The sequence below is a fragment of the Epinephelus moara genome, chromosome 20, assembly GCF_006386435.1.
Source record: "Epinephelus moara isolate mb chromosome 20, YSFRI_EMoa_1.0, whole genome shotgun sequence".
Classification (NCBI taxonomy): domain Eukaryota; kingdom Metazoa; phylum Chordata; class Actinopteri; order Perciformes; family Serranidae; genus Epinephelus; species Epinephelus moara.
Genome location: NC_065525.1, coordinates 6,873,582 through 6,900,380, shown reverse-complemented (window position 1 = coordinate 6,900,380; position 26,799 = coordinate 6,873,582). Strand labels below are relative to the sequence as shown.

Genomic DNA, 26,799 nt, shown 5'->3' with positions numbered 1-26,799 from the left:
GGAATTGTGATCAGCTTATTGTATTTTTACAGAATTCAATGAATATCATTCAGCTACAGTTTCATTATTCATTCAAACCACTTAATGAGGTGGTGTGGGACACATTAGACCACACATCTTTTATAGTATTAATGCTACTGGGTCCTGATGGGTCCTGATTCATTGTATTTCAAATATGTTAATGAACATCAACGTATCTGTATGCATAGAATTAATTAACAATAATTACATAAACCTTATCAAAGTAAAGCAGACACATTCTGTGAGCTATAGTTACATAAATTCTCAGTTGATTCACTTCAGTGTTTTTTAATTACTTTTTTTGGTTTATGTTTGAATGACTTGACTCAATTGGATGGAAATTTGATACGTAATTGAACTAGGTAAGCCTGACAACAGACCAAGTAATTTCTTTGGGTGTGCCTTTGGGTGTCCTCACCTTGTACACATCCGTAATACAACGTGTGAGCTCCCACTCCTCCACAGCAACTTGGGAATGACCTTCATCTGGAAAACACACACACACATGCACCACAGTGCTCAGCCCTGTTGGTATCTGACAAATCATCCACCTGCTGGTTTTGAGACGAGGTGATGATAGCTAAATTCATAAAAACACAACCTGTACATCTTGAGTAGACACAACATGTGCGGCATGTTAGCTCAACCGCCTTTTCGTTGTATAGCTTGACTAATTGAATAATGTATTGCTTGTAATATAAGAAATTAAAGGAATTTAAAAAAAAAAGGCCACATGTGAAAAGTGTTTTTTGCAGAACATTATGACACAGTGAAGCTGACCTTTGATCTTTTGGACATAAAATGTCATCACTTTATCATTTATCCTATTAGACATTTGTGTTAAGTTTTTTCATAATTAGTGTATGAATTCTTCAGTTACGGCCCAAAACATATTTTGTGAGGCCATGCTGACCATGACCTTTAACCACAAAATTCTAGTCAGTTTAATCTTCAGTCCAAGTGGAAGTTTGTGCCAAATTTAAAGAGACAGACAAGATCACAGTGACCTTGGCCTTTGACCAACAAAAACTAATCAGTTCATTGTCGAGTCGAAGTAGACATTTGTGCCAAACTTAACGAAATTCTCTTAAGGTGTACTTGAGATATTTCTTTCACGAGAATGAGATGGACGCAAGGAGACAGCGACCTTGAGCTTTGACCCTTGACCACCAAAATATAATCAGTTCATCATTGAGTCCAAGTGAACATTTGTGCCAAATTTGAAAAAATTCCCTCATAGTGTTCTTGAGATATTGCATTCACGGGAATAAGACAGACAAGGTCACAGTGACTTTGATTTTTGACCTATGGCCATCAAAAACAAATCAGTTCATTGTTGAATCCAAGTGGACATTTGTGCCAAATTTAAAGAAATTCCCATGAGGCGTTCTTGAGATATCACATTCACAACCATGGGATGGCCTTTGCCCACAGCTATTGCTGGTGCTGAGGCATAAAAACAGCAGTTTGGGTGACTCATTTGAGCATCTCAAACTGTGCAGGACTGCTGCAACTTACTGAAGTTATTTCAAAATCCAACTAAAATATTATTTCAAAGAGTTGGAAGATGCAACTGTCATTTCTGTGGCCAAACAGAACTCTTTTTGTTTTTAATCAACACTAACTCTACTTTGAATGCATCATCTAACATGTGGATATGATGGTCATGTTACTGACTGGAAGCGGTGGTGCAGCGGTGGAGAGGTGCGAGCAGAGGAGTCAGCAAGTACTGCTGGGCCACACTGGGCTTCTCCTGCACCATGAGGAGCAGCGACCTGGTGGCCACACGCTGAAACTGTTGGGCTGTCAGCTTGTCCTTGAAGTGCAGGAGGTCAAGCATCTAGACAAAAATTTAAAAAACAAACAAACACACTAACAAATTAATAATTACTGATGCAGTCCAACTTAAAAGCATCAGGGGTCTAAAAAAGTACAATAAGTTAAAAGTTGAACAAGAAAGTGTGCCTGTAAACTGTGATGGATGTCTACTACATACTGTTAAGATTGACACATTTAGCATAACCTCATCTGGTTATGGGTTTAGCTAACCTGAGGGCTGTACTATGAAGTAAGATTAGTGGGTTAGCGCACTGGGCCTAAAGCCTGAGATTTCAATGTCACAATGGTGGCTGTCCTTTCAAAGAATATTTCAGAGAAATGACCATTTGTGTATCAATTGCTCACCACTGTTTCCTTAAAGTCATGAAGAAAATATGTTTCTCACATGCGTCCATGGTGAACGAAGAATCCAAAAAGGCAAACATTCTTCAATAATTGAAGCAAACAGGGAGCACATTTAACAACAGCAGAACTATATTAAAACATCTGTTTACAAACTCACACAACTTGTGCAGTTTAATCTCAGTCTCATTTATCCAGCTGTAGGCTCAGTACTTCCCAAACACATGCAAATTTGCTAAAACGTTGCAATATAAAACACATCTGGGTACAAGTAGCATTCTCTGAGTTCTGCCTGAGCAGAGTTGAGTGTTTTAGCAAAAATGCACTTTTGTGAAGTACTGAGCATACAACTGGAGAAATGAGACTTGAATTATACTGAACAAGTTGTACAAGTTTGTAAATAGTTGTTTTAATATAGTTTTGTCCCTGTTTACGTCAATTCATGAAGAATGTGAATGTTTTTTTGGATTCTGTGTTCACTGTGGAGGTATGTGAGAAAAACAAAGTTTTCTTCACGTATTTAAGGAATCACACTGTGAGTAATTGCTATAAAATCACTGTTGCATACATTAAAAGTTCACCATATTATTAATCAGTATGATGTTTACTTGCATATAAAATGCAGTGTAATTCCTTCAAAACATAACATTACAACTTCAAAGTTTTTATACGTGATCCTGCTTTGCTAAAGTTTGTTTATAACTAAACAAATAAAACACCCATTACAAAACTGATTAGTCCATTGGAATTTATTACGACATATAATATTCAATCAGTAACATTTATTTCACTTTTCTTTGGCCAAAAGATGAAGTGATTTCCAAGTCTCCTTCACACCTAAATGCAGTTCTTGAGTAAAACATTTAAATGTGCTGCATCAAGTTAAAGGTTTAAGAGCTGTAGAATGTGCACCTGGCAAGTTAGAAATGAACAGTAGCATTGAGAGTTCATTGAGTGATGAGATTAATATATTAACTTACGAGTTTACACAACTGGTAATTTTCTGCCAACACTGCTCTGTTGCATTCATTTGAAGAAACAGAGTTGCTTTTTGCTGTTATAATTTTTTTCATATTCTTCGGAGGCGGGAGTAGGCGGCACGCTATCGATCCATTTTGCGCAGTGGAGGACTTAAATGATGCACCAAACAACCCCCTGTATCAGGTGCATATAGAGCCTCAGGAAATGGTGCGCTTCATGGGTTAACAGAGCAAGCTGATAACCACCATTGTGATACCTGTTATCTCTGACTGCGGATTTAGATTTTGTTGCGCCAACTAAGGCAAAGAAAGCCTGGCTCTGTCCAACTTGCTTCAAAGTGCACACCTCTGGGTTTTTATTTTACAAACTGTTTGATCACCTGACTGCTCATGTTTTTGCCCCGACTGACTTCACTAGCTAGATTTCTCCTGGAGAATTCAGATTTTTTTTTGGTCATGAACATGGTTTCTAATCTGCTTTTTACATGCCCACATGTGCAGGACTTGTGCAAAGTCTGTGTGCATGCGCAAAGACAAAACTACCACTGTGACAACAGAGCAGCAGGATGAAAGGAAGGATAAATCACATAGTGATGCAACCTCATCTTCAAAATAATTCCATTATTTTAAGTACTATCTGTAAAATTCTGACACATTCTTGCTATGAAAAAAAGCTGTTTCTTCTGTCTGTCTGTCTGTCACATACCGAAACAAAAGGTAGGAAACAGCATCTTCTATCACTGATACAATTAAAAGAAGTTAGCCAGAATACAGTCCGCTGCATGTATACACAGACTCACAATTACCTGATGACTGCAGTGTACCTGTGTAACCTGCTATCTCTGAGAAATCTGGTTTCTTTAGGGCATGTTAACACCCTGACTAGTGCATATTCCAGTGTGTGTACATGTGTGTGTTGAGCTGACCTGATGACAGACTTGTCCGTAGTAGGTGTCTGCTGATGCAGACTGTTGAGGGCAGGTCACCAGAATCTTGGCCACACCGTCACATTTCCTCCAGTCTGACTCGCCCCCTGCAGGACAGACACAGCGCTTCAGTTTGGTCCAGATACATCAAATTTAAATTCTATAAAAAGATTCATTAGGGGCAAACATAGTGTGCTGGAGACAGAGAACTCAGTGCAATGCTGATGTTTTACTTTAGTGCTGTTGTTGTTCAGGTTGAATAGTTAACATGCATTACATTTAAGTGGATATTTATGTGTCTTCTTATTTCAGTTAGACTGTTGTCCACACTACTTTTCCTTCCTCCCTTCTTCCTTCATTAACTCCTCTCCTACTCACCTGTTCCTCCTTCCAAGATGGCTCTGACTACAGCCTGGACACCGTTAGGCTGCATCAGGCGCTCGGACAGCAGCTGACCACACAGACGCCTCAGCCAGGCGGGAGCTGATCCCAGAGCTGCCCTGCTGTTGGAGCTTCCTCCTGCGCCAGACTGGAAGGAGGGACAGTACATATAAAACAAGTCCCCACAGACATGTGAGCCTCACAAACACCTTATTTGGAAATCTGAATTGAAAAACAAAACAGAATCGGTTTGGTGAAACTATTTAATATTATGTGATAAAAAAAAAACACGTAGGTTTATAAGGTCAAAGCAGAAAAAATGCCAGTCACACAGCAGCTAAAAACTGGCTTTGGACCTGATGATAAAATATAGCGGCGCAGCTTATTTAAAGGTATGCTATGTAGGATTGTCTGTTAGTCTTTGTAAACACGCTTGACAGCTAAAGTAAAAGCCAACCCCAGATTCACTCTCGTTCTGTCTTTTGTCTCACTGTATTTGTGTTTTTCGGTGCTATGTCCCTGCCTTATGGTCTGGCAACTGGTCGCTACCTTTTTATAAAGCCCTGACCTCACCTGAGCACTGTGGAGGTACACACTCATTAAATCCCCAAACTCAGAAAATAAGAAGAAAACAAGTAAATACAGGTAGAGGGCAGGTCTCTGCAGAAAAATACAAAAAATAAATACACCACCACACACTGAGAGTGGGTCATACGTGATGACTGAGAGGAATTATGTCTGTATGAGTCTATGCATCGTTTTTTAGGAAAATCCTACATAGTATAGCTTTAAGGAAAACCACCAAAGGGCAACTTCAATAATAGAGAAGCATATTTGTCTTCTCATCAGAACCCAGCAGCTATTGGTCTGACAAAGTTAAGCCTCTGGGGGCAACAGACAAAGTTCAGGCTAATCCAGTATAGCCAGCATAAATCTGGGTCAACACTTCCCTTTCCATGCATCGGCCATTTCAGCTAATCTCAATGAACAGATATCTATATATAAATGTAGAAAATTAAAAAAATTAAAAAAGCTAAATTCTTGTAAGATGACAGCCGACGGGCTCTGGATTTTTATTTTAGCCAGTGTGTTCCGGCTCTTTTGCACTTCACATGAACTGCCACTCAAACGTGATTGGTCAGTATTACTTGGACGACAAACAGAAACCACAATGTTTGCGATACCAAAATCTTGTCCCATTGCCTACAGATGCAGAATCTGTTTATACAGATTATTCTGTTTTATAGTGAAATAGAGTTTTTAAATAATTTTATAAAGCATATTAAACTAAATGTCATGTATCATGGCAACTATTGTTGTATTATTATTGAATTATTTGGACACTTAAACCTGTTGCACTTTTTCAGTTTGACTTTCTTTGTTTAGTGCTTGGACACTGCTAACATCTTACAAAGGGGCAGCAGCTACACACTGTAATTATTTCAAATGTTTCAACTGAAAACCACAGTATTAACACTCCTTTTTCCAGCTGTTTCTCTCACCAAACATAAACATGCAGACCTGTTTGGGTCCACCTTGGAGGATCAACAGCTCCTTGATGATAATCGGCTGGTAGACTTTTCCTAGAAGGCTTTTGAGGGCCTCCTTGCAAGTTCGACATTCCTCCCCACTGAGCTCCTGTATTTCAAAGGTTTTCAAGAAAGAAAATGGATAACTTTTATTTCTCTTGACAACACTCATCAAAAGCAGTTTCGACAGCATTCTATCATATCCAGATGTTTACCTTCTCAACCTCTGTGCCACGTCTCTCTGCCCGGCGTGGCTGGTAGCCAAGCTGGCACAGCGCTGCCATTACATCCCCCAGGTGCCGTATGAACACAATTGTGGCAAGAGATGACAGCTCTGCAAACTTCAAAAGGACATTCGTGGTTGTAAGAAGGCGGTGCCCCCCTGCTGGCACAGCCCCACCGTGGACAAGTTTTTCCACCATGGCTCCAAACGCTGACCTGCGACCCAGCGGCACACCCACTCCAGGGGCCAAATACGGGCAGAGCCCTAGAGAAACAACGAACTGAAGAGCTGCTCCAACCGTCTTCTGCTGGGTGACGCTGAGGACATCAGGAGGTAAAGGTGGAGCCATTTCAGGGGTGCATTGTTTAGCTGCAGATGGAGCAGGGGTCTGCTTGAAAAGTTCGAGTTCAGCAGACAGGTGTTGTGCTAAGGTGAGGAGCAGTAGGAGACACTCCTGTACAAAGGCCCATGTGACGTCTTCTGTGTTGCTGGAGAACCAGTCTGCCGCCGCCATCACCTCCTCCCTAAGCCTCCTCACCTCCTCATAGCTGCTTTCGCTCTGAAGCTGCTCCAGGAGAAGGGCTCTGTTGGCCTGCAGCACTGCCAGGAGAGCCTCCTGGTGTGAGGACTGAGCATTGTGTACAGTCGCCTCTGCAGAACACAGCACACAGAACATCACATTGTGGGTTGTGCATTACCAATTCTGTACAGGATTATGAGAACTGCATGTAGTAGGGCTGCACATTGAATTGAAGTATTAGCAAAATCACAATATGGCCATTTGCAACATCCAAATCACAGGATGCTGCATTTTTTTGATAAAAGTAATATGTATCACAACATACCATTATCTATGAAACACTGTGGTGCTACAGAGATGCCCTGTCCTAGGAATCATATCCCAGACGTAAGGGAACATCCTTGTTTGGTACAGACCCAAGCAAAAATCACATCGTTTTATATATATATTTTTTAGTGAAAATCAAAAGCAAAAAATACCATTCACCCCCAAAAATTGCAACTCATGTCATATTATCTGTCAAAATAATCACAATCTGTGTTCTGGGTTTTTTTGCCTAGCATTGCAGCCCTAATATGTAGACTGTTTCCCAGTGCTGCTGACACATTGTATCACACTGAATGCATGGTTTAAGTGACACCTAACAATTTAACAAGCACCATCGGGGACACAGACAAATGTCAGATGAAAATAATAAAGAACATCGAGTGGATCAGAGTGTCTACAGGTATCAGACACTTAAATCTAGTGCTTTTAAGATCTTTTCAAGATCATTTTTACAGAATTTAAGACAGATTTTTGTTGTATTCTTATACAAGCAATCCAAATAAGTACAAAGGTAAGACGTAGATGTGGTCCCATGCACAGGTAGCTCTTATGTAGGAATATGGTTATTAGAGTGAGTTAGATGAATCTATATTTTGCCAACAGGTGAGTGCAAATTTAGTGAAAAGACAGTATCAGGTTCAGTGGTAGATTTAAAGATAACATCATTTAAGAACATTAACAACATTTTATAACATCAGAGACTTAAACCTAGAAGAGCTTTGACTCAATATAAAGAAATTAAAAGATAGGGATAAATGGAATTAGATGTTTGTCGCTTTTAAGACCTTTAAGACTTCCTAAGGACCTGCAGACACCCTGTGAATGTGTTAGGAATGTGCAGCAGGTCAGCTCCTAACTTCGAATACTTAAGTGTACTCAGTTGCTACCTTTCATCTGTAATGTTCAGACACAACACCGAGTCACTGCTGGAACTTCATTTTGGGGACTCTGCATCTCTGTCTGAAAACACTGACCGATACAGCGATACTAAATAAATAGCTACATGCTTCTGACTTTACACTTTGAAACTGGCAAGGTGACCACCAAACACTTGCTTTTATACTTACACATTTTATTCATGCACCTTGTCATTTGTTAAAGTACGGTCTATACTGCGTACGTACAAAATGCTACCCATACCACGCTGTACTTATTAATTACGTATCACAGAATCGTTAAATGTACTGTTATTGGTAACATCAGTTATCCTCGAGCTGTCAAGCTAAGTTATCCACTTACCGCCAAGAGGTTTTGTAAGAATATTTATCGCTGAGAGGATAGCTGACGTCATCTCGCCATAACATAACGTTAGACAACCAAGTTTATAGTCATGCACAAGTCTGGAGATGATTTACAGCATTAGTTTTTAATCTGAGCCAACCTAGCCATGCTGCTAAAAACAGCTCAAAATGGCGCTGAAATTATACGTCAACACGCACCGTCCCAGACATATATACGTACACAGCGCTTTGGCTGCTGATAGGCTCGCTCGAGGTGAAGCAGGGTTCGGCCAAAGAGCATGGATACCAAGAGGCGAAGCTCCGTTGAATTTTTGCCAACAGCCACTAGGGGCGCTGCCGCCATTTTGGACTGTTGAGCTTGGACTGTTGCACCCAGACAACATGCAAGATGTCAAGGAGAGAAGAGAAAAAAAGTAAAAGAAAACAGTGTAGTGCAATTAACTGCAACAACTATCAGTGGAACACCCCGCACCTGGCCTTCCACCGTTTCCCGAAGGATCCCGACAGGTAAGAACTCCTGAGGTGTAAGTTTTAAAGTGTTTTAATTTCAATTTAATATGCTAGTTTTGGAGGGAAGATCACACACGGCCTCTTCGACCATTTATATCAGAACTGATTACTGCTTAAGCATTATATTAAAATAGCCTATATATTATTACTGTCCCCTTACTGTACAAACTAAATAAATCTTTATTCCTGACTGACGTCGCCATTAATGTGTTTCTAATTAAAAAATTTTTTTTTTTGTAGATTGGCTTGATGTTCTCATAAGTGGATGTGATATGGAGAGGTGCCATCTAGGCCGTTTTTTCATTTTGTGTTTTTTAAACCTCCTATGCATGTGGACTTTAATAACATGTATAAATTTCAATTTTCCAGCAGACTGATTTGCTATTAAGGCGAGAGCATCTAATATGATCTTGGTTAAATTAAAAATGTGGGATTTCATGCCAAATTACACTCATGGACAGGCCACAGTAATATAATAAAGTTTTCTTACTGCATTTAAAGTTATAGAATACATAATTACAAAATTGAGATTAGAAACACACCACCCAAAATCATCATTTATCAATTACTCACCCAACATTGAAGTAATTGGGGCCACATTTATCGCCTTTAAAAAAAAAAAAAAAAAAAACAAAACCTAAAATTCCAGAGCCAGACTTTGCAAACCATGACTGCAGCGTGCTACCATCAGAAGTTTTCAATGACACATTTCAACTCCGCCATCACACTAACAATTGAAAATTGCTCATGTAAAGCAGTGTTTAGACAACACAAGCTCATTTGTTATTGAACCACTGTTTGGTTCTACATACCAGTTAGCTGCTGAGGCAAAAATTTCAAGCTGCTGTAACACTTAACATGCTGTGGAAGTATTAGCTACAAAATAACCAAGACAAATTAAGACAAGTCAATTTATTGTCATTGGGTCATTTAGTAGAATGAGCAGGATCATCTGGAACCTGCAAAAGATAAAGATACAGTATTAGTGAGTCAGTTGATCAATGGACTTTAAAAGTGAGTTGTGTCTTACTAGAGGGTCTTTAGAAGCCACCCTTGGTTGGAGCTTTAGCAGGACTACGTGGCTTAGAGGTTTTGCTGATGCGTCTAGATACTGGCATGATTTGGGGAACAGGCTCTTCTGGGCTGTAGCGGGTTTGAGCAAACACTGCTCTTCCTCTCTGGTAGCTTGAACGTGAATTGAAGGAGTAGACTGGCTCCAGATCAGACACGTCACTGAAGACTGGCTCAGCGTTTTTGTCACCACCATCATAGCTGTTAGCAGATCCAGAGCTCCAGCTGTCCCCCACAAAAGCACTGGCTGAACCGCCATAGCCACCACTTGGAGCACTGTTGTCATAGCCATACCGTTCATCCCCAGAACTAGCATAACCACCATAAAATGCATTACCGGCAGCCATGTTGGCACCGCTGTAGTATACTGGAGAGCCACTGTAACTGCCAGCCCCAGCACTGGAAATGGCATCTTGTGGAGCAGGAGGAAGTTCAGCAGCTTTGTCAGAGCTTGGGTTGGATAGACTTGGTTGAGGGAAGCTGCTGCCTGAGTCCGAACTCACCCCCATTCCACTGTACCCATACCCATAAGAAAATGGCAGCCGCATCATGGAGCTTGGGTCAGCATTGTTTGCACTAAATTCTGGAGAGAAAAACAAAAACAGATTTAGTTGTGTTCATTTGATGCCATTAAATAGTTAAGCTAAAACATGTTTAGTTTTATAGTTAGTGTTTTCTTATTCATTTTGTCTTACTTTTCCCTGTAGGAACACAGGCAATGCTCCCAATCAGCAGAAATGAAATCCACAACGCCCTATAAAAGACGAGGATTTTTAGGTCATGAAGTTGTTGAGTAGCATCAAAGAATATACAGTAATTTACTCACCTCATTGTAGCACAAGTTAGTAGATAAATTGCAGATGGGTTCAAGATTTCTAACTGCTCAAAAAGACTGCAAATTCTAAAGGAGAATGAAGTTGGAATTTCAAGTTAACAATGAGATTACACCAACAATGAGTGAAAGCATCACAGCCTAAACAAACCCATCACTTACCTGCTAGCAGACCTGCAGATTTCAGCAGAAGCCTCTGTGGTGGCTTTGACTTACATGGGCTGCTTTTAAACGATTCCTAATGCTGACGGGGACTGATTGCTCAGTGGAAACAGCTGGTAGTAAAAGACACCTGTGGAGTGGTTAATTGACCTCCTTGTCAAAGAGCAACAATGTACTGAAGTGGGTATCTCCATGACTTTCTTTGCTAGGAGGTTTAAAAAAAAGAATATTTAGGAACTGATTGACTAACTGATTTGATGCTTGTTTTAAATTATAAGGCTGCCAATATATTTGTTAATGTCCCATGTCAAGACCCAAACCAACAATAAACTGATCCAGGTATTGACCTAAAGCCTGATACATCTTCTTCCACTGTACTGTAGAGCTCCATTATTGTCCAAAAGACACATCAAAAAGAAGATCAGTGAGCCACACTGTTGCATTGGGTGACATGTTCCCTCATTACAATGAATGCACACACTTTGTCTGAATCCCACATAGACCACCTTGCCGCCAGATATATACTCACTAAAGCACCAAATCAGCAGCTAAACATAACCCCCAATAAATGCACTATTTCCTCTGGTTTGAGAATGGTTTGCTACAAACTAGTGGTTTCTGAGCCAAGAGGAAATCTCATAAAAATATCTTTCTATGCCTCCAAAATTCATGTGGCACTGTAAATTGCTGTATGCATATTTTGGGCCCATCAGATCATGTCATATCAAAGACCCACAAAAATGCATAATAAAAGTGATGTGTCACAACGATGTATATTTCCCAATCATTCTGCCACAGAAAAAGAATCATTGAAGTAATAATAAAATCCTCCCAAAAAAGTGCCATGTCATAAATGTATATACACTTTTGATCACAGCTGTACCTTGACTCAAATAAATGGATATTTGAGAACTAAAATCAGAGTTGTGTGAAAGGGTCAATGCTAACCCCATCTACCTCAAGTCATCCCTCCAAGTATAAATTAAGTTCCTCAATAATAATTTATTGTAGCTTAAACTCAACACTGGGGCTAGAACTCTTCAGGTGGATCAACATTGGCATAAACATAATGTTTACAGGACAAGAACTTTGTCTTTTCAGAGTCTTCAAGTGTATAGTAGGCTTTAGTCCCATTTGTCTCATCAGCACTCCCCATTTTACTTCATGATTAGGTCATATGGTATTCTCTCCACTCAAATCTCTGGACAAAAGTCAGTGTTTTACCTGTTCAGCATCAAGTTGTATCACAGCATTTTTGTGACTTTAAGACAATGGCTTGATTGAATCTGCAATCTTATTTGATTTTAGGGCATTTTCAAAACCAATAGCTTGCTCTGGTCTGTTGATAAATTCAGAATGTGATTGGACCAAGACCACTTCCTCTTAAGGGTCTTGGTGCAGTTTGAATGGTCCAGACCTTAGGTTTGATTTACATCTGCCCCAAAAATTCATGCCAATTAACCAGACTAAACAGTGCTTAATGTTTTGCAGTACAACATTTTGTAGGCAGACCGAAAATCTGTGGGAATCAGAGCTACCTTCAAGATTAAACCTGCTGCAGCAGAAGCTTCCATAAGCTGACTGTCCCCACTTCTGCACAGTAAACATGTTGTGGCCATTTGTTCAAAGGGCAAAAAAGACAAAAATAAGAGCTCCTTCAAAAAATATCAAAATTTAAGAAAATTCAAAATCCACTCACAAAGGGCCACAAATGCACCAGGTTAGTTAGGCTTACTCAGGCAGTCAAAGAATTCATTTTCCAGGCCAGTAGCTCCGTTCAGAAGGTTTATTTTCAGCTTTCAACAGCAAACAAACATGTTCAAAAACCATGCTGCCTCTCTGCTTTGTCCTGCTGGTAAAAAACCATTTCCCCTTCCCGGTGCATCACCTGCCTCTAACACCTGGCTACCTATATCCCCTACTGTCTGGTGCCCCTAGTGTTTACCCACAAAAATAAATAAATAAAAATAAAACAACACAAAACAAAAATAATAAACTAATCAAACTAATGACATAGCTCCTTCACTCCGGCCCCTAATTGTGTGAAACATAGACACAATTACAGAAATAAATTTCAGTGGAGCTATGAATAAACTGATTCTCAGTAGTGTGACTGAATCTTGTCTTCTTTGATGCTTCTGAGAAAAGAGGTCCAGTAGAGTCAGAGTTCTAGTCTGTTGCCTCCAGTAGCAAACAGACCTTTGTGACAGGCCTTTCCAGTATACTGTGCTTTGTTTGGAGACGTACAGTGCGCACTAAGCCTTTAGCATCTGGTTTAGCCTCCAAAACTTTGCCCATCATCCAAGAGCTTCTGGGAGCTGTAGTGTCTGCAATGATAACAATGTCTCCAGGAGTGAGGCTTCTTCTTTCTTCGGACCATTTCTGTCTCTCTTGCATCACAGTTAGATATTCAGAGATCCACCGCTTCCAAAAGAGGTCAGCTATATACTGAACTTGCCTCCATCTCCTTCTGATGTATAGATCCTTTTGTTCAAAAAGTCCAGGTGGTAACACTGGTTTTCCCTTTAAGAGAAGGATGTGATTAGGTGTTTAAGCCTCCAAGTCATCTTTCTCATCAGAAACTTTAGTGATGGGCCTGCTATTCAGAATAGCTTCCACCTCACAGAGGATAGTTTGCAGCTCTTCATCATCAAGTGTTTGTTGGCAGAGAACAGAAGTGAGCACTCTCCTCACTGAGCGAATCAGGCGCTCCCAGACGCCACCATGATGTGATGCTGCTGGAGGATTAAAGTTCCATGTCACTCCGTCTTGTACAAGGGCACCTTGGATCCTGTGGTGGTTCAAGTCAGCCAGAGCTTCCTTCATTTCTCTGTTGGCTCCAACAAAATTTGTGCCATTGTCAGATCTGATACTTGATACTTGTCCCCTTCTACAGATGAATCTTCTTATGGCATTTATACATGAATCTGTATCTAGAGTGTATGCTACCTCCAGATGCACAGCTCTGCTGGTTAAGCAGGTGAAGATGATTCCATACCTTTTGAGAATATTTCTTCCTCTTTTGACATTGATGGGACCAAAGTAGTCTACCCCCATGTTGGTAAATGGTGCTTCATCAGGTAAGACTCTCTCCTTTGGTAAGTTTGCCATCTTTTGTTCGACAACCTTTCCTCTATGGCGTCTGCATGTGACACATTTGGATATGATCTTCCTTGCAGCAGTGTTGGCATTTGTTATCCAGTATTTTTTCCTGAGATGGCACAGCATGTGATTCCTTCCTCAGTGTCCCAGCTGTTGATGTATGTGGTGCAGAATAAGTATGGAAACATATAGATCCTTGGACAGGATAACAGGGTGTTTACTTTCCTCCGGCATTGCAGCTCTGCTCAAACGACCACCCACTCTCAGTACTCCGTCTTCCCATACTGGATCAAGTTTGTACAGTTGACTGTTCTTCTTGACATTACTGCCGGCTTTCAATGAGGCAATTTCATCCTTGAACCTTTGACCTTGCACAAAACTAATAATTGCCAGCTCTGCCTTAGCATAATCTTCAGGACACAAACCTTGTCTGCTGACTGTGGTTTTGAAGTTGTGCATTCTTTTCTCCAATGTTGTCCTTTGTTTCTCTGGGTCATTCTCAGTTATGCTGATGGCAACATAGATTTCCTTTCTTTTCTGTGTCAGTTGTTTGAGCAGTTGTTTCAGTCTCAGAAACCAAGCCACAGTTGTTTTCAGCTTCATCCAAGTTGAGAAGTAGTTGATCAAATAATTGGTGTGATTCTCTGTGTCTTTTGAGATGAAGTTAACTGACAGGTCTCTCTTGACCTCTGGGTCATCTGAAGAAATCACACTGAAATCCAAATTAGATTTAGGCCATTCCTCCTCTGGCTTAGAGAGAAACTCTGGTCCATGAATCCACCTTTTGCTGGCTAGGAAGTCATTCACTTTCATCCCTCTGGATGCCTCATCAGCTGGATTCTCCTTAGAACCAATATATCTCCATTGTTCAACATCACTTGCTTCTCTTATGACAGCTGTTCTATTTGCAACAAAGGTGTGGAAGCGCTTGGTTTCATTGCTGATGTATTTGAGGACTGTTGTGCTGTCTGTCCAAAACGTTGATCTCTGCAGTTGAAGTTGCAGCTCTCTCTGTAGCATCCTATCCACACGCACAGTGAGGACAGCTGCTGTAAGTTCCATCCAGGGAATAGTGGTTTGTTTTATTGGAGCAACTCTGGCCTTTCCAAAGAGGAATGCAACATGCAGCCTTTTGTCACTGTTCTCCAACCTCAGAAAAGACACTGCACCATATCCCTCCTGACTGGCATCACAAAAGTGGTGCAACTGTGCACTGATGGATTTTCCAAAATCCTTTGGTTTAAAACAACGATCAACCTTAAACTCCAATATCTTTCCAAGACCTTGTAGCCAGTCAAACCACTGTTGTGAGAAGGGCTGTGGAATTTTTTTGTCCCATCCATAACTCCTCTTACACAACTCCTGTAATATTAACTTGGCTGGCAGAGTGAAAGGGGCAAGAAATCCCAAGGGGTCATACAGTGAACTGACAACTGACAATATACCTCTTCTTGTCTGTGGTCGTTCTTTCACTGCAGTTCTGAACTTGAACTTGTCTGAGTCCACACACCACTGGAGTCCAAGTGCGCTCTCCAGTGGAAGCCTGTCCTTGTCCAAATCGAGCTCTTTCACTTCCTTTACTTTGCTTTCCTCTGGAATTGATGTTAAAACCGTGCGGCTGTTGCTCATCCACTTTGAGAGGTTAAATCCTCCTTTGCGACAGAGTTTAGTCAGGTCTTTCACTATCTGTACTGCTTCTTCTTCCGAAGACAAGGACTTTAAGCAGTCATCCACGTAGAAATTGCAGTTGATGGTACTGACCACTTCAGGAGAAAAGTGAGGCTGGTTGTCATCTGCCGTTTTCCTTAGTGCATAATTGGCGCAGTTCAGTGATGACACAGTTCCAAACAGGTGAACAGTCATGCGATATTCCACTGGCGCTTGCTTAGTGTCACCCTGAGGCCACCACAGAAAACGGAGAAAGTTGATGTTTTTGGCTGAGACTCGGACCTGATGGAACATTGCCTGAATATCAGCTGTCACTGCAACTGGCTCCTGTCGGAATCTGATAAGGACACCAATGAGGGAGTTTGTCAGATTGGGACCTTGTAACAATTGACAATTTAGTGATGTTCCCTTGTACACTGCTCCACAATCAAACACCACTCTCAACTTTCCTTTCCTGGGGTGGTATACACCGTGGTGTTGAATATACCAGACCTTTCCATCATTCTGATTCAGTTCTTCTGCTGGAACAATCTCAGCATAGCCTTGGTCAATTACATCACTGAGAAAAGATGTATATTCCTCTTTAAACCTCTCATGTTTTCCAAACTTCCTCTTCAGGCTCATCAAGCGCTGTTCTGCAATACAGCGGTTGTTTGGTAGGATGGAATTTTCATGCCTGAAAGGTAAGTCAAGGGTGTAATGGGCATCTTTCAACACTGCTGAGCTGTCAGCAATATTCATGAACTTAATGTCTTCTCTTGACATTTCAGCCTGTTCCTCTGATGACTTCTCACTGAAATCATGGTTATATTGATTAACCAGCATTTCCTCAATGTTTGCAATGGAAATTCGATTGGTGGTTATAGCAGAACAGCTAGTTTGTTTCCCGCCGTCACTTCCACCTCGAAGTGGACCATTAAGAACCCATCCCACTTTGGTTCTCACCGCATAGGGTCCGCCTCCCTGGCTATTAACCAGTTCCCATGGTTCCATCACTTCAGATGCATTGGTTTCAATGAGCAAGTCTATATCAGAGTCAATTTCATGGAGTTCAGTATCCCTCAGATATGGCCATTGATCGACATCTTCCTGCTTGGGAATATTGAGCTTTGTCACAGACATGCATTTTTGTGTGAAAACTTCAGGCAGCTCAATGAAGTTGTTCCTGCCCAGTCCAGACACTGCCAAACCTGATATCACATGACTGTCCACAGTCTTTGTCTGACCCATTGTTCTTAACAGAATGCGGGTTCTTCGTCTGCTCACATTCAACCTTTGAGCCAGACTATCTGTGCAGAATGTACCAGTACTGCCAGGGTCCAAGAAGGCGTAGGTCTGCAATACCTTGTCACCTTTTAGACACTTTACTTGAACTGGGACAATAGAAAGGATGCTGTCGTCCTCACAACCGGCCCCAATATGGCCACATGTCTGCGGTGCAGCAGTTGCAGTACATACTGTTGATTTACCTGGCTGTTCTGATTGTTCTGCGGATGTTCCTTTATCCTGATGTTCAATATGGAGAATTCCCGGATGCTTTTGGCTGCACACATTACACTCCAGTCGACTCCTACAGTCTCTGCTAATGTGGCCTATCTGCAAACAGCCAAAGCAGATTCCCTTCTCCTTGATGAAGCTGATCTTATCACGGTGAATTTTCCCTTTAAACTGTGAGCACTTGTCCAATGAGTGACCACTTTTTTTACAGAACAAACAGCCTTGATAAGTAGAGGTGGAGGAAGAGCTTTCCTTTTTCTCTGTCTACGCTGACTTAGCTTTTCCCTCTATTTCAGTAACATTGGTGGCAAAACTGCTTCCTTTGTGCCTTTTTGTTTCCTTTATTTGCCTTGGAGTGAAACCTTTAGTTGAAGTTATAGGTTGTGTATCATGAATGTTGCCAAACAAGGGATCTGATACAATCCTGACTTGTTTTTCAATAAAGCGATCTGAGATCTGAAAACAAAGCCCTCTGCCCTCGCCGCTCTTGCAGGTCACAGGCGATATTTCTCCACTTTTCTCGAAGCTTATAGGGCAACTTCAGCACAATGCTTCTCATGTTTGATGGCAAATCCAATTCCTTCATATACATGATATTTTCTGTTGCATTGCAGCATCCACGAAGAAAGAGAGCAAAGGCTTGCAATGCTTGAACATCTTCACCTTTAATAGGTGTCCAGCTGAAAACTTTGTCCATATAAGCAGAGGTTATCTTTTGTTCATTTCCAAAATGTTCTCGAAGAAGATTTTTGGCTCTCTGGTATCCTTGATCTGGAGGAAGATGTTGGCAGCTTTGCACTATATCTCGCGGCTGCCCCCTGGTGTACTGTTCAAGATAGTGCAAGCAGTCGCCAAGGTTGTTTGTTTTTCCCTCCACTCCATTTTCAAATGCTCTCATAAAAGCTTGGTCCTGAAGAGGATCTCCGGTAAACAGTGGAATGTCTCTTGGTGGGAGAGAAGATGAAAGATTCTGTTGGACTAATAAAGTAGTGATGTCATTTTGTCTTTGCATGATATTGACAATGTCATTTTGACTGTTATCCCTCAGCATTGGAGTTTGAGAGTGAACATGGCCCACCGAGCTTCTCTGTACATCGGTGTGGGCCTGCATGCTGGACCTCAAATGAGTTTCTTGCACTTGATTTGTCACCTGAGTCTGGACGTTGGTTTTTACTGATGTTTTTGGAATCTGTTCCTGTGTCCTTTCCTTTGGACGAACAACCAGCGGTGGAAGTAAGATGTCAGTTAGCTTTTTTTCAAGAATGTAAGAAGCTGCAGTAGGATTGAGATTACTGATGGGTTGAGCATTAGCCTTTTCAAAATAAGAGTGCATTCCATCTGACACTCTTGAACCACTCCTTGATGCATTAGCTTCCAATACACTGATTTTAGCATTAGCAGCTGCCATCTCAGTTTCCAGCTCCAGTCTTTCCTTTTCCTTCCTCAGTTGTTCCTCTTGTGCCTCTATTAGATGTTTTTTCTTCAATGCTGCAACACGTTCCATAAGAGCTGCTCTCTCAGCTTCAGCCTTGATGCGTGCAGATGATGTTTTAGAGATACGTGATAACTGAGATGAAGCTTTTACATGGCTTGATTTAGAGCGTGAGATGTTAGAAACACTATCCCCAGGTCCAATTTCCTCATTATCAACATCAACATGTTCAGAGCACTCAACATCAGGTTGTGCATATGGCTGACGAGCATCAACAAGCCACTTTTTCACATTTTCTACAAAGTCATTATAGATTGTCATTTGTGTGTGAAACCACTTGTTTTGTCTTTCCACTTCATCCTGGGGTATAGGCAAGCTTAAAAAAGACTCATGCTCCTCCTTTGCTTCATCACAGCATTTGATGAAAGTGGACAATTCATATTGCACATCAGTGACATTTTCCTTTGATTCCATAAGCATCCGAAGACCTTTCATAAGTTTGCTTGCTTGCTTTCATTTTGACCTTTCTATGTGGTATGCCAGACCCTTTGCAGTGACTTTGATGTCTCTTTTTTCCGGTGGCATGGACATGTTACCGTCTGGCTTTGCATTAGTAACGTCAGACATTGTGTGCGCTTCCTCTTTAACACACGCGTCCAACTTTGCAGCATAGCCATAAACAATTTATGGAAGCAACATCAAGCTCAGTGCACACTTCTTTCAGTGTAGGCTATGCAATACCACATCCACAAACTATATAGAAACTTAATTGAAACAATATATCACACCACAACCGGAACCTAGAGGACCAAACAGAAACAATGTATCGCTCAGTCCGCAACCATTTGCGCAGCGGCATCAACAACCACACCGACACATATTACGTGACATTTCACGCTAATAAGGCCCACAAATAAGCACGGCAACAACAATTCAAATAATCAGCACCAGTCTCATTCATGTCCGACAAAACTGACAACGCCAAAAGACAATACTGAGCAGTGAGAACATGACAGTCAACTCCAATCGTTGCACCGCTTTCCAATACAGCTTTACAGTCAATGTTTGTCTCATGCACATACCATCTCTGTGCGATGTTTCTTGGCTGTGATGTGGCTCCTTCTGGCTTTGCTGTGCCTTGATATTGTGTGGCTGCAGGTCCTTTGTTTGGCTTGTCGGTGAGGGCTTTCCTTTCTGCGTGCCTCCAATGCGCATTCATTCATGAAATCCAGAGAATCAGTTTTTCCAATAAATGATCCTCCTTTCCTGTTTTCTTGTTCCGAGGTCGGGTTTACTGTGGGTTATTCCAAGGGTGGTTTTTTACTTTATGTTGTGGCCATTTGTTCAAAGGGCAAAAAAAGACAAAAATAAGAGCTCCTTCAAAAAATATCAAAATTTAAGAAAATTCAAAATCCACTCAAAGGGCCACAAATGCACCAGGTTAGTTAGGCTTACTCAGGCAGTCAAAGAATTCATTTTCCGGGCCAGTAGCTCCGTTCAGAAGGTTTATTTTCAGCTTTCAACAGCAAACAAACATGTTCAAAAACCATGCTGCCTCTCTGCTTTGTCCTGCTGGTAAAAAAAAAAAACATTTCCCCTTCCCGGTGCATCACCTGCCTCTAACACCTGGCTACCTATATCCCCTACTGTCTGGTGCCCCTAGTGTTTACCCACAAAAATAAATAAAAACAAAACACAAAACAAAAATAAACTAATCAAACTAATGACATAGCTCCTTCAAAACACTTCCAAGTAAGTTTCCCCAGGCCTAAATGCAGCTTAATGACAAGGTTGTGTGCCAGTCTGATTTGTTATCCACTCTGGCCACCTTTACAAGTTAAGGAGCTATATGTAAGAAATCTAAAGCAAATAGTCATAAAATCATCCTAATATGTCAGAGACTAAGGAATATGTTCATATAACATACTGATCTCAACAATAGTACAGCCAGAATATTCGCATTTAAAGAAATTTTTTACAGTCCGCAAAACATGTTTGTTTTGAATTTGTGTTTTGGCCTGTTGCGCCACCCACCGCCATCTACCGTCACAGTCAGTAGAGTCTCAGCATCAGCTACAGTTACGACTGAGCTACAGCAGCACGGCAAGCAGCATTAGCAGTGTCCCAGTACATAGCATTAGCAGCCGGCTCCTCCTCAGCTGTATCCCGGGAGCAGCGTTAGCAGCAGAGAAGCCGGACTTGCTTGAACGGTCCGCTGGAAAACGGAAGATCAAGGACGCGGCAGCCGCCTGTGGGCAAACAAATCAGTCTCGGGGGGGCAGGCACGACTCGCAGCAGTATTGAGTGCAGTAACCGTTTTGGCCACATTCTTACATACACCTTTAAGGTTTTATATCCATTTGCATTTTAATACCAGGGCAACCTAGCACTGGGACCTTGAGACATGATGGAATAATCCAGGAAGTGGTAATTGAGGGGTTTTGCACAGAAGGCAAAATGTACAATGTGGTTCTACTAAACCAAGTAGTCTGAAAGGTTAGCTTTGGAGGTGCGTTTACAGTTTCCAGAGTGTCACTTCAAACGAAAGTTTAAGAACCAGAGACTTTTATTAAAGACCTTTATTGGCATCAGAACATGTAGCTGGAAAACAAGTCCTGAAAAAGCAAGAGACATGAGTAATCAGTTGAGAAACAGATATTGATCAGGTATTGAGTGAATTGTGTCTTACCAGAGGGTCTTTAGAAGCCACCCTTGGTTGGAGCTTTAGCAGGACTACGTGGCTTAGAAGTTTTGCTCATGCGTCTGGATACTGGCATGATTTGGGGAACAGGCTCTTCTGGGCTGTAGCGGGTTTGAGCAAACACTGCTCTTCCTCTCTGGTAGCTTGAACGTGAATTGAAGGAGTAGACTGGCTCCAGATCAGACATGTCACTGAAGACCGGCTCAGAGTTTTCTTCACCACCATCATAGCTGTTAGCAGATCCAGAGCTCCAGCTGTCCCCCACAAAAGCACTGGCTGAANTTGAACGAGAACTGAAGGAGTAGACTGGCTCCAGATCAGACACGTCACTGAAGACCGGCTCAGAGTTTTCGTCACCACCATCATAGCTGTTAGCAGAGCCAGAGCTCCAGCTGTCCCCCACTGAACCACCATAGCCACCACTTGGAGCACTGTTGTCATAGCCATACCGTTCATCCCCAGAACTAGCATAGCCACCATAAAACGCATTACCAGCAGCCATGTTGGCACCGCTGTAGTATACTGGAGAGCCACTGTAACTGCCAGCCCCAGCACTGGAAATGGCATCTTGTGGAGCAGGAAGTTCAGCAGCTTTGTCAGAGCTTGGGTTGGATAGACTTGGTTGAGGGAAGCTGCTGCCTGAGTCCGAACTCACCCCCATTCCACTGTACCCATACCCATAAGAAAATGGCAGCCGCATCATGGAGCTTGGGTCAGCATTGTTTGCACTAAATTCTGGAGAGAAAAACAAAAACAGATTTAGTTGTGTTCATTTGATGCCATTAAATAGTTAAGCTAAAACATGTTTAGTTTTATAGTTACAGTGTTTTCTTATTCATTTTGTCTTACTTTTCCCTGTAGGAACACAGGCAATGCTCCCAATCAGCAGAAATGAAATCCACAACGCCCTATAAAAGACGAGGATGAAATGAAATCCACAACGCCCTATAAAAGACGAGGATTTTTAGGTCATGAAGTTGTTGAGTAGCATTAAAGAATATACAGTAATTTACTCACCTCATTGTAGCACAAGTTAGTAGATAAATTGTAGATGGGTTCAAGATTTCTAACTGCTCAAAAAGACTGCAAATTCTAAAGAAGAATGAAGTTGGAATTTCAAGTTAACAATGAGATTACACCAACAATGAGTGAAAGCATCACAGCCTAAACAAACCCATCACTTACCTGCTAGCAGACCTGCAGATTTCAGCAGAAGCCTCTGTGGTGGCTTTGACTTACATGGGCTGCTTTTAAACGATTCCTAATGCTGACGGGGACTGATTGCTCAGTGGAAACAGCTGGTAGTAAAAGACACCTGTGGAGTGGTTAATTGACCTCCTTGTCAAAGAGCAACAATGTACTGAAGTGGGTATCTCCATGACTTTCTTTGCTAGGAGGTTTAAAAAAAAGAATATTTAGGAACTGATTGACTAACTGATTTGATGCTTGTTTTAAATTATAAGGCTGCCAATATATTTGTTAATGTCCCATGTCAAGACCCAAACCAACAATAAACTGATCCAGGTATTGACCTAAAGCCTGATACATCTTCTTCCACTGTACTGTAGAGCTCCATTATTGTCCAAAAGACACATCAAAAAGAAGATCAGTGAGCCACACTGTTGCATTGGGTGACATGTTCCCTCATTACAATGAATGCACACACTTTGTCTGAATCCCACATAGACCACCTTGCCGCCAGATATATACTCACTAAAGCACCAAATCAGCAGCTAAACATAACCCCCAATAAATGCACTATTTCCTCTGGTTTGAGAATGGTTTGCTACAAACTAGTGGTTTCTGAGCCAAGAGGAAATCTCATAAAAATATCTTTCTATGCCTCCAAAATTCATGTGGCACTGTAAATTGCTGTATGCATATTTTGGGCCCATCAGATCATGTCATATCAAAGACCCACAAAAATGCATAATAAAAGTGATGTGTCACAACGATGTATATTTCCCAATCATTCTGCCACAGAAAAAGAATCATTGAAGTAATAATAAAATCCTCCCAAAAAAGTGCCATGTCATAAATGTATATACACTTTTGATCACAGCTGTACCTTGACTCAAATAAATGGATATTTGAGAACTAAAATCAGAGTTGTGTGAAAGGGTCAATACTAACCCCATCTACCTCAAGTCATCCCTCCAAGTATAAATTAAGTCTCTCAACAATTTATTGTAGCTTAAACTCAACACTGGGGCTAGAACTCTTCAGGTGGATCAACATTGGCATGAATTTGAATGTTTACAGGACAAGAACTTTGTCTTTTCAGAGTCTTCAAGTGTATAGTAGGCTTTAGTCCCATTTGTCTCATCAGCACTCCCCATTTTACTTCATGATTAGGTCATATGGTATTCTCTCCACTCAAATCTCTGGACAAAAGTCAGTGTTTTACCTGTTCAGCATCAAGTTGTATCACAGCATTTTTGTGACTTAAAAACAATGGCTTGATTGAATCTGCAATCTTATTTGATTTTAGGGCATTTTCAAAACCAATAGCTTGCTCTGGTCTGTTGATAAATTCAGAATGTGATTGGACCAAGACCACTTCCTCTTAAGGGTCTTGGTGCAGTTGGAATGGTCCAGACCTTAGGTTTGATTTACATCTGCCCCAAAAATTCATGCCATTTAACTAGACTAAACAGTGCTTAATGTTTTGCAGTACAACATTTTGTAGGCAGACCAAAAATCTGTGGGAATCAAAGCTACCTTCAAGATTAAACCTGCTGCAGCAGAAGCTTCCATAAACTGATTGTGCTTCTGCACAATAAACACTTCCAAGTAAGTCTCCCCAGGCCTAAATGCAGCTTAATGACAAGGTTGTGCGCCATTATGTGATTTGTTACCCACTCTGGCCACCTTTACAAGTTAAGGTTTGCATCCATTTGCATTTTAATACCAGGGCAACCTAGCACTGCCTAGCAACCTTGAGACATGATCGAATAACCCAGGAAGTGGTGATTTCAAGGGGTTTTGCACAGAAGGCAAAATGTACAATGTGGTTCTACTAAACCAAGTAGTCTGAAAGGTTAGCTTTGAGGTGCGCTTTACAGTTTCCAGAGTGTCACTTCAAACGAAAGTTTAAGAACCAGAGACTTTTATTAAAGACCTTTATTGGCATCAGAACATGTAGCTGGAAAACAAGTCCTGAAAAAGCAAGAGACATTAGTGAGTAATCAGTTGAGAAACATATTGATCAGGTATTGAGTGAATTGTGTCTTACCAGAGGGTCTTCAGAAGCCACCCTTGGTTGGAGCTTTAGCAGGACTATGTGGCTTAGAAGTTTTGCTAATGCGTCTGGATACTGGCATGATTTGGGGAACAGGCTCTTCTGGGCTGTAGCGGGTTTGAGCAAACACTGCTCTTCCTCTCTGGTAGCTTGAACGTGAATTGAAGGAGTAGACTGGCTCCAGATCAGACACGTCACTGAAGACCGGCTCAGAGTTTTCGTCACCACCATCATAGCTGTTAGCAGAGCCAGAGCTCCAGCTGTCCCCTACATAAGCACTGGCTGAACCACCATAGCCACCACTTGGAGCACTGTTCTCATAGCCATACCGTTCATCCCCAAAACTAGCATAGCCACCATAAAATGCATTACCGGCAGCCATGTTGGCACCGCTGTAGTATACTGGAGAGCCACTGTAACTGCCAGCCCCAGCACTGGAAATGGCATCTTGTGGAGCAGGAAGTTCAGCAGCTTTGTCAGAGCTTGGGTTGGATAGACTTGGTTGAGGGAAGCTGCTGCCTGAGTCCGAACTCACCCCCATTCCACTGTACCCATACCCATAAGAAAATGGCAGCCGCATCATGGAGCTTGGGTCAGCATTGTTTGCACTAAATTCTGGAGAGAGAAAAAAAGCCAGCTTACTTAGTAACCATTCATGTAAAGCTGTTTAGTATCAAGCAAAATACAGAGCCTCTTAACTGACAACTCAAGTTATTTTAATTCGATGGAGACAACAAATCTTACTCTTTCCCACAGGGCCACAGGTGATACTTCCAATCAGCAGGCATGAAATCCACAAAACCCTGCAGATACATTTCAGTTTTAAAACCAAAGCATTTACAAGTCGAACAAATTTAAGCCTGTAACTTACTTACCTCATTTTACAATTAAATGATCAGTTCTTGATGGAGTTCCAGTTGATTTATTACCTGTCACCAGGACACTACACAAATACAAAACAGGTACGTTCTAGTTAGGGGTGTGCTACCTACAGCTCTTCCTAACAACAGCCCATCTGTAATGTCTTCATGAGCTAAGAGCTGCTTTTAAATGATTCTCAGTGCTGGGGGAACTGATTGCTCAGTGATAACAGCTGGTGGTAAAGGACACAAGGGTGTAGTCAACTGACCTCCTTGTTGAGAGGAAACAACGGATGGACATGAGCATCTTGATGGGTGTCTTTGCCAGAGGGTGTAGAAGATCCAGTACCACCATTCACCCTAAAGCCTCCTACAGACTGTGAGATTTTAACAATCTAGGTTTGGTGAAGCTTTACTGTGCAACATGGATCTGATAAACCTGGGCATTCTATCAAGTTTGATATATGCAGACTGTATGATGACAGTGCCTACTGAATCGCGGGCTATGTCGTACAATGTTTTAGCTTCCCATACTGAATGCACAAGGACTTTGGCGCCTTTTGCCTCCATGGCAAGCTGCTATCTAGTCTGTTTGTTTCGGTTTAGCGCCAGTGCATCATTTCATGCTGCATTTCTATTGGTTGGTTAGTAGACAAAGGTCATAAGAGCAGTCACACTGTGAGACCACATCCCAAATTTCTGACATTCTGACAAATTTCAGAGCCACAACCATCCCCACATTTCTCTCACATTGGTCTTGGACAGCCCAAAATCGCACAGTGTATACCGGGCTTAAGCCCTAAACTCTGAATCCACACAAACATCACTTGGCATCACCAGTGATTATCCTTAAGTGCTTGATTGAGTGATGGTACCTTGGGGCTGAAAAGCTGTGTAAGGAATGAGAGAGCAGAAGTTTTTCATTCCTGGCCAGTAAATTTTGAGGTTCATATTTTACACGTAACATGAGTGTGTCTTTCTGGCTTTCAGAAATGCCCGCCTCAGTCTTTAAGTCCATATGATGAAGAGAGGGACCTTGCTGAGGAACCTTTAAAAACCGATGTTTTAATGCTCATGACACCAACTGTGGGAAATCGATGTCTAAATAGTCAATGCTCTCTGACATTTTAATTAAGCATGATGAAATCATACAGATGTTCACTCTGTGCTTGAGGACAAAACTGTAGAAAATGACACCTACAGTATGTTCTTTCTGTCTTTCTTGGCAGCAAACTCCGTCACAAAATCAGTGCATTTAGAAGTTGCCAGAAGTATATGTTGGCATTGTACGTTTCTGCAAACCACAAATCAATTTGTACGTTTTATATGAAAGATACTATATTAATGTTTCCAAAGTGATGTAATATATGAGCTGACTTTGTCATCTGGAGGTG

General features: G+C 41.4%; 3 protein-coding genes across 8 annotated transcripts in view; all 3 read right to left on the bottom strand.

The window, feature by feature from the left end:
- The window catches only part of tango6 (transport and golgi organization 6 homolog (Drosophila)), a 32,681-nt gene extending 24,182 nt beyond the window's left edge, over positions 1-8,499 (bottom strand). Inside the window, exons 1-7 of the mRNA XM_050073777.1 lie at positions 8,328-8,499; positions 6,234-6,892; positions 6,011-6,127; positions 4,487-4,637; positions 4,109-4,215; positions 1,699-1,861; positions 440-507 (exon numbers count right to left, since the gene is read on the bottom strand). Of these exons, the coding sequence (XP_049929734.1) occupies positions 440-507; positions 1,699-1,861; positions 4,109-4,215; positions 4,487-4,637; positions 6,011-6,127; positions 6,234-6,892; positions 8,328-8,379 (1,317 nt within the window). The 5' untranslated portion in view covers positions 8,380-8,499. The remainder of the gene's footprint in view (positions 1-439; positions 508-1,698; positions 1,862-4,108; positions 4,216-4,486; positions 4,638-6,010; positions 6,128-6,233; positions 6,893-8,327) is intronic.
- Positions 8,500-9,736: 1,237 nt separating this feature from the next.
- Positions 9,737-22,535, bottom strand: LOC126408630 (uncharacterized). Of its 5 annotated transcripts, none has more exons than XM_050074298.1 (5): positions 22,490-22,535; positions 10,737-10,811; positions 10,606-10,664; positions 9,870-10,493; positions 9,737-9,798 (listed from the first exon to the last, which is right to left on the bottom strand). In XM_050074298.1, exons 2-4 carry the CDS (start codon positions 10,739-10,741, stop codon positions 9,880-9,882), a joined length of 678 nt encoding a protein of 225 aa, XP_049930255.1. In that variant the 5' UTR covers positions 10,742-10,811; positions 22,490-22,535; the 3' UTR covers positions 9,737-9,798; positions 9,870-9,879. The 5 variants fall into 5 exon arrangements, with proteins under 5 accessions (XP_049930255.1, XP_049930257.1, XP_049930259.1 ...); XM_050074300.1 differs by lacking the exons at positions 10,606-10,664; positions 10,737-10,811 and adding exons at positions 22,154-22,212; positions 22,322-22,396 and having other exon boundaries at positions 22,490-22,512; XM_050074302.1 differs by lacking the exon at positions 10,737-10,811 and adding an exon at positions 22,322-22,396 and having other exon boundaries at positions 22,490-22,508.
- LOC126408631 (uncharacterized) lies at positions 21,152-25,551 on the bottom strand. 2 transcript variants are annotated; one of them, XM_050074304.1, is made up of 4 exons: positions 25,421-25,551; positions 25,290-25,348; positions 24,540-25,160; positions 21,152-21,218 (listed from the first exon to the last, which is right to left on the bottom strand). In XM_050074304.1, exons 1-3 carry the CDS (start codon positions 25,423-25,425, stop codon positions 24,550-24,552), a joined length of 675 nt encoding a protein of 224 aa, XP_049930261.1. In that variant the 5' UTR covers positions 25,426-25,551; the 3' UTR covers positions 21,152-21,218; positions 24,540-24,549. The 2 variants fall into 2 exon arrangements, with proteins under 2 accessions (XP_049930261.1, XP_049930260.1); XM_050074303.1 differs by lacking the exon at positions 21,152-21,218 and adding an exon at positions 24,398-24,463.
- Between the last annotated feature and the right edge of the window lie 1,248 nt (positions 25,552-26,799).

Coding starts and splice junctions, on each gene's coding strand:
- LOC126408631 (XM_050074304.1), bottom strand. Junction 25,161..25,289: donor CTGTGGCCCTGTGGGAAAGA/GTAAGATTTGTT, acceptor TTCTCTCTCCAG/AATTTAGTGCAAACAATGCT.
- LOC126408630 (XM_050074298.1), bottom strand. Junction 10,494..10,605: donor CTGTGTTCCTACAGGGAAAA/GTAAGACAAAAT, acceptor TTTTCTCTCCAG/AATTTAGTGCAAACAATGCT.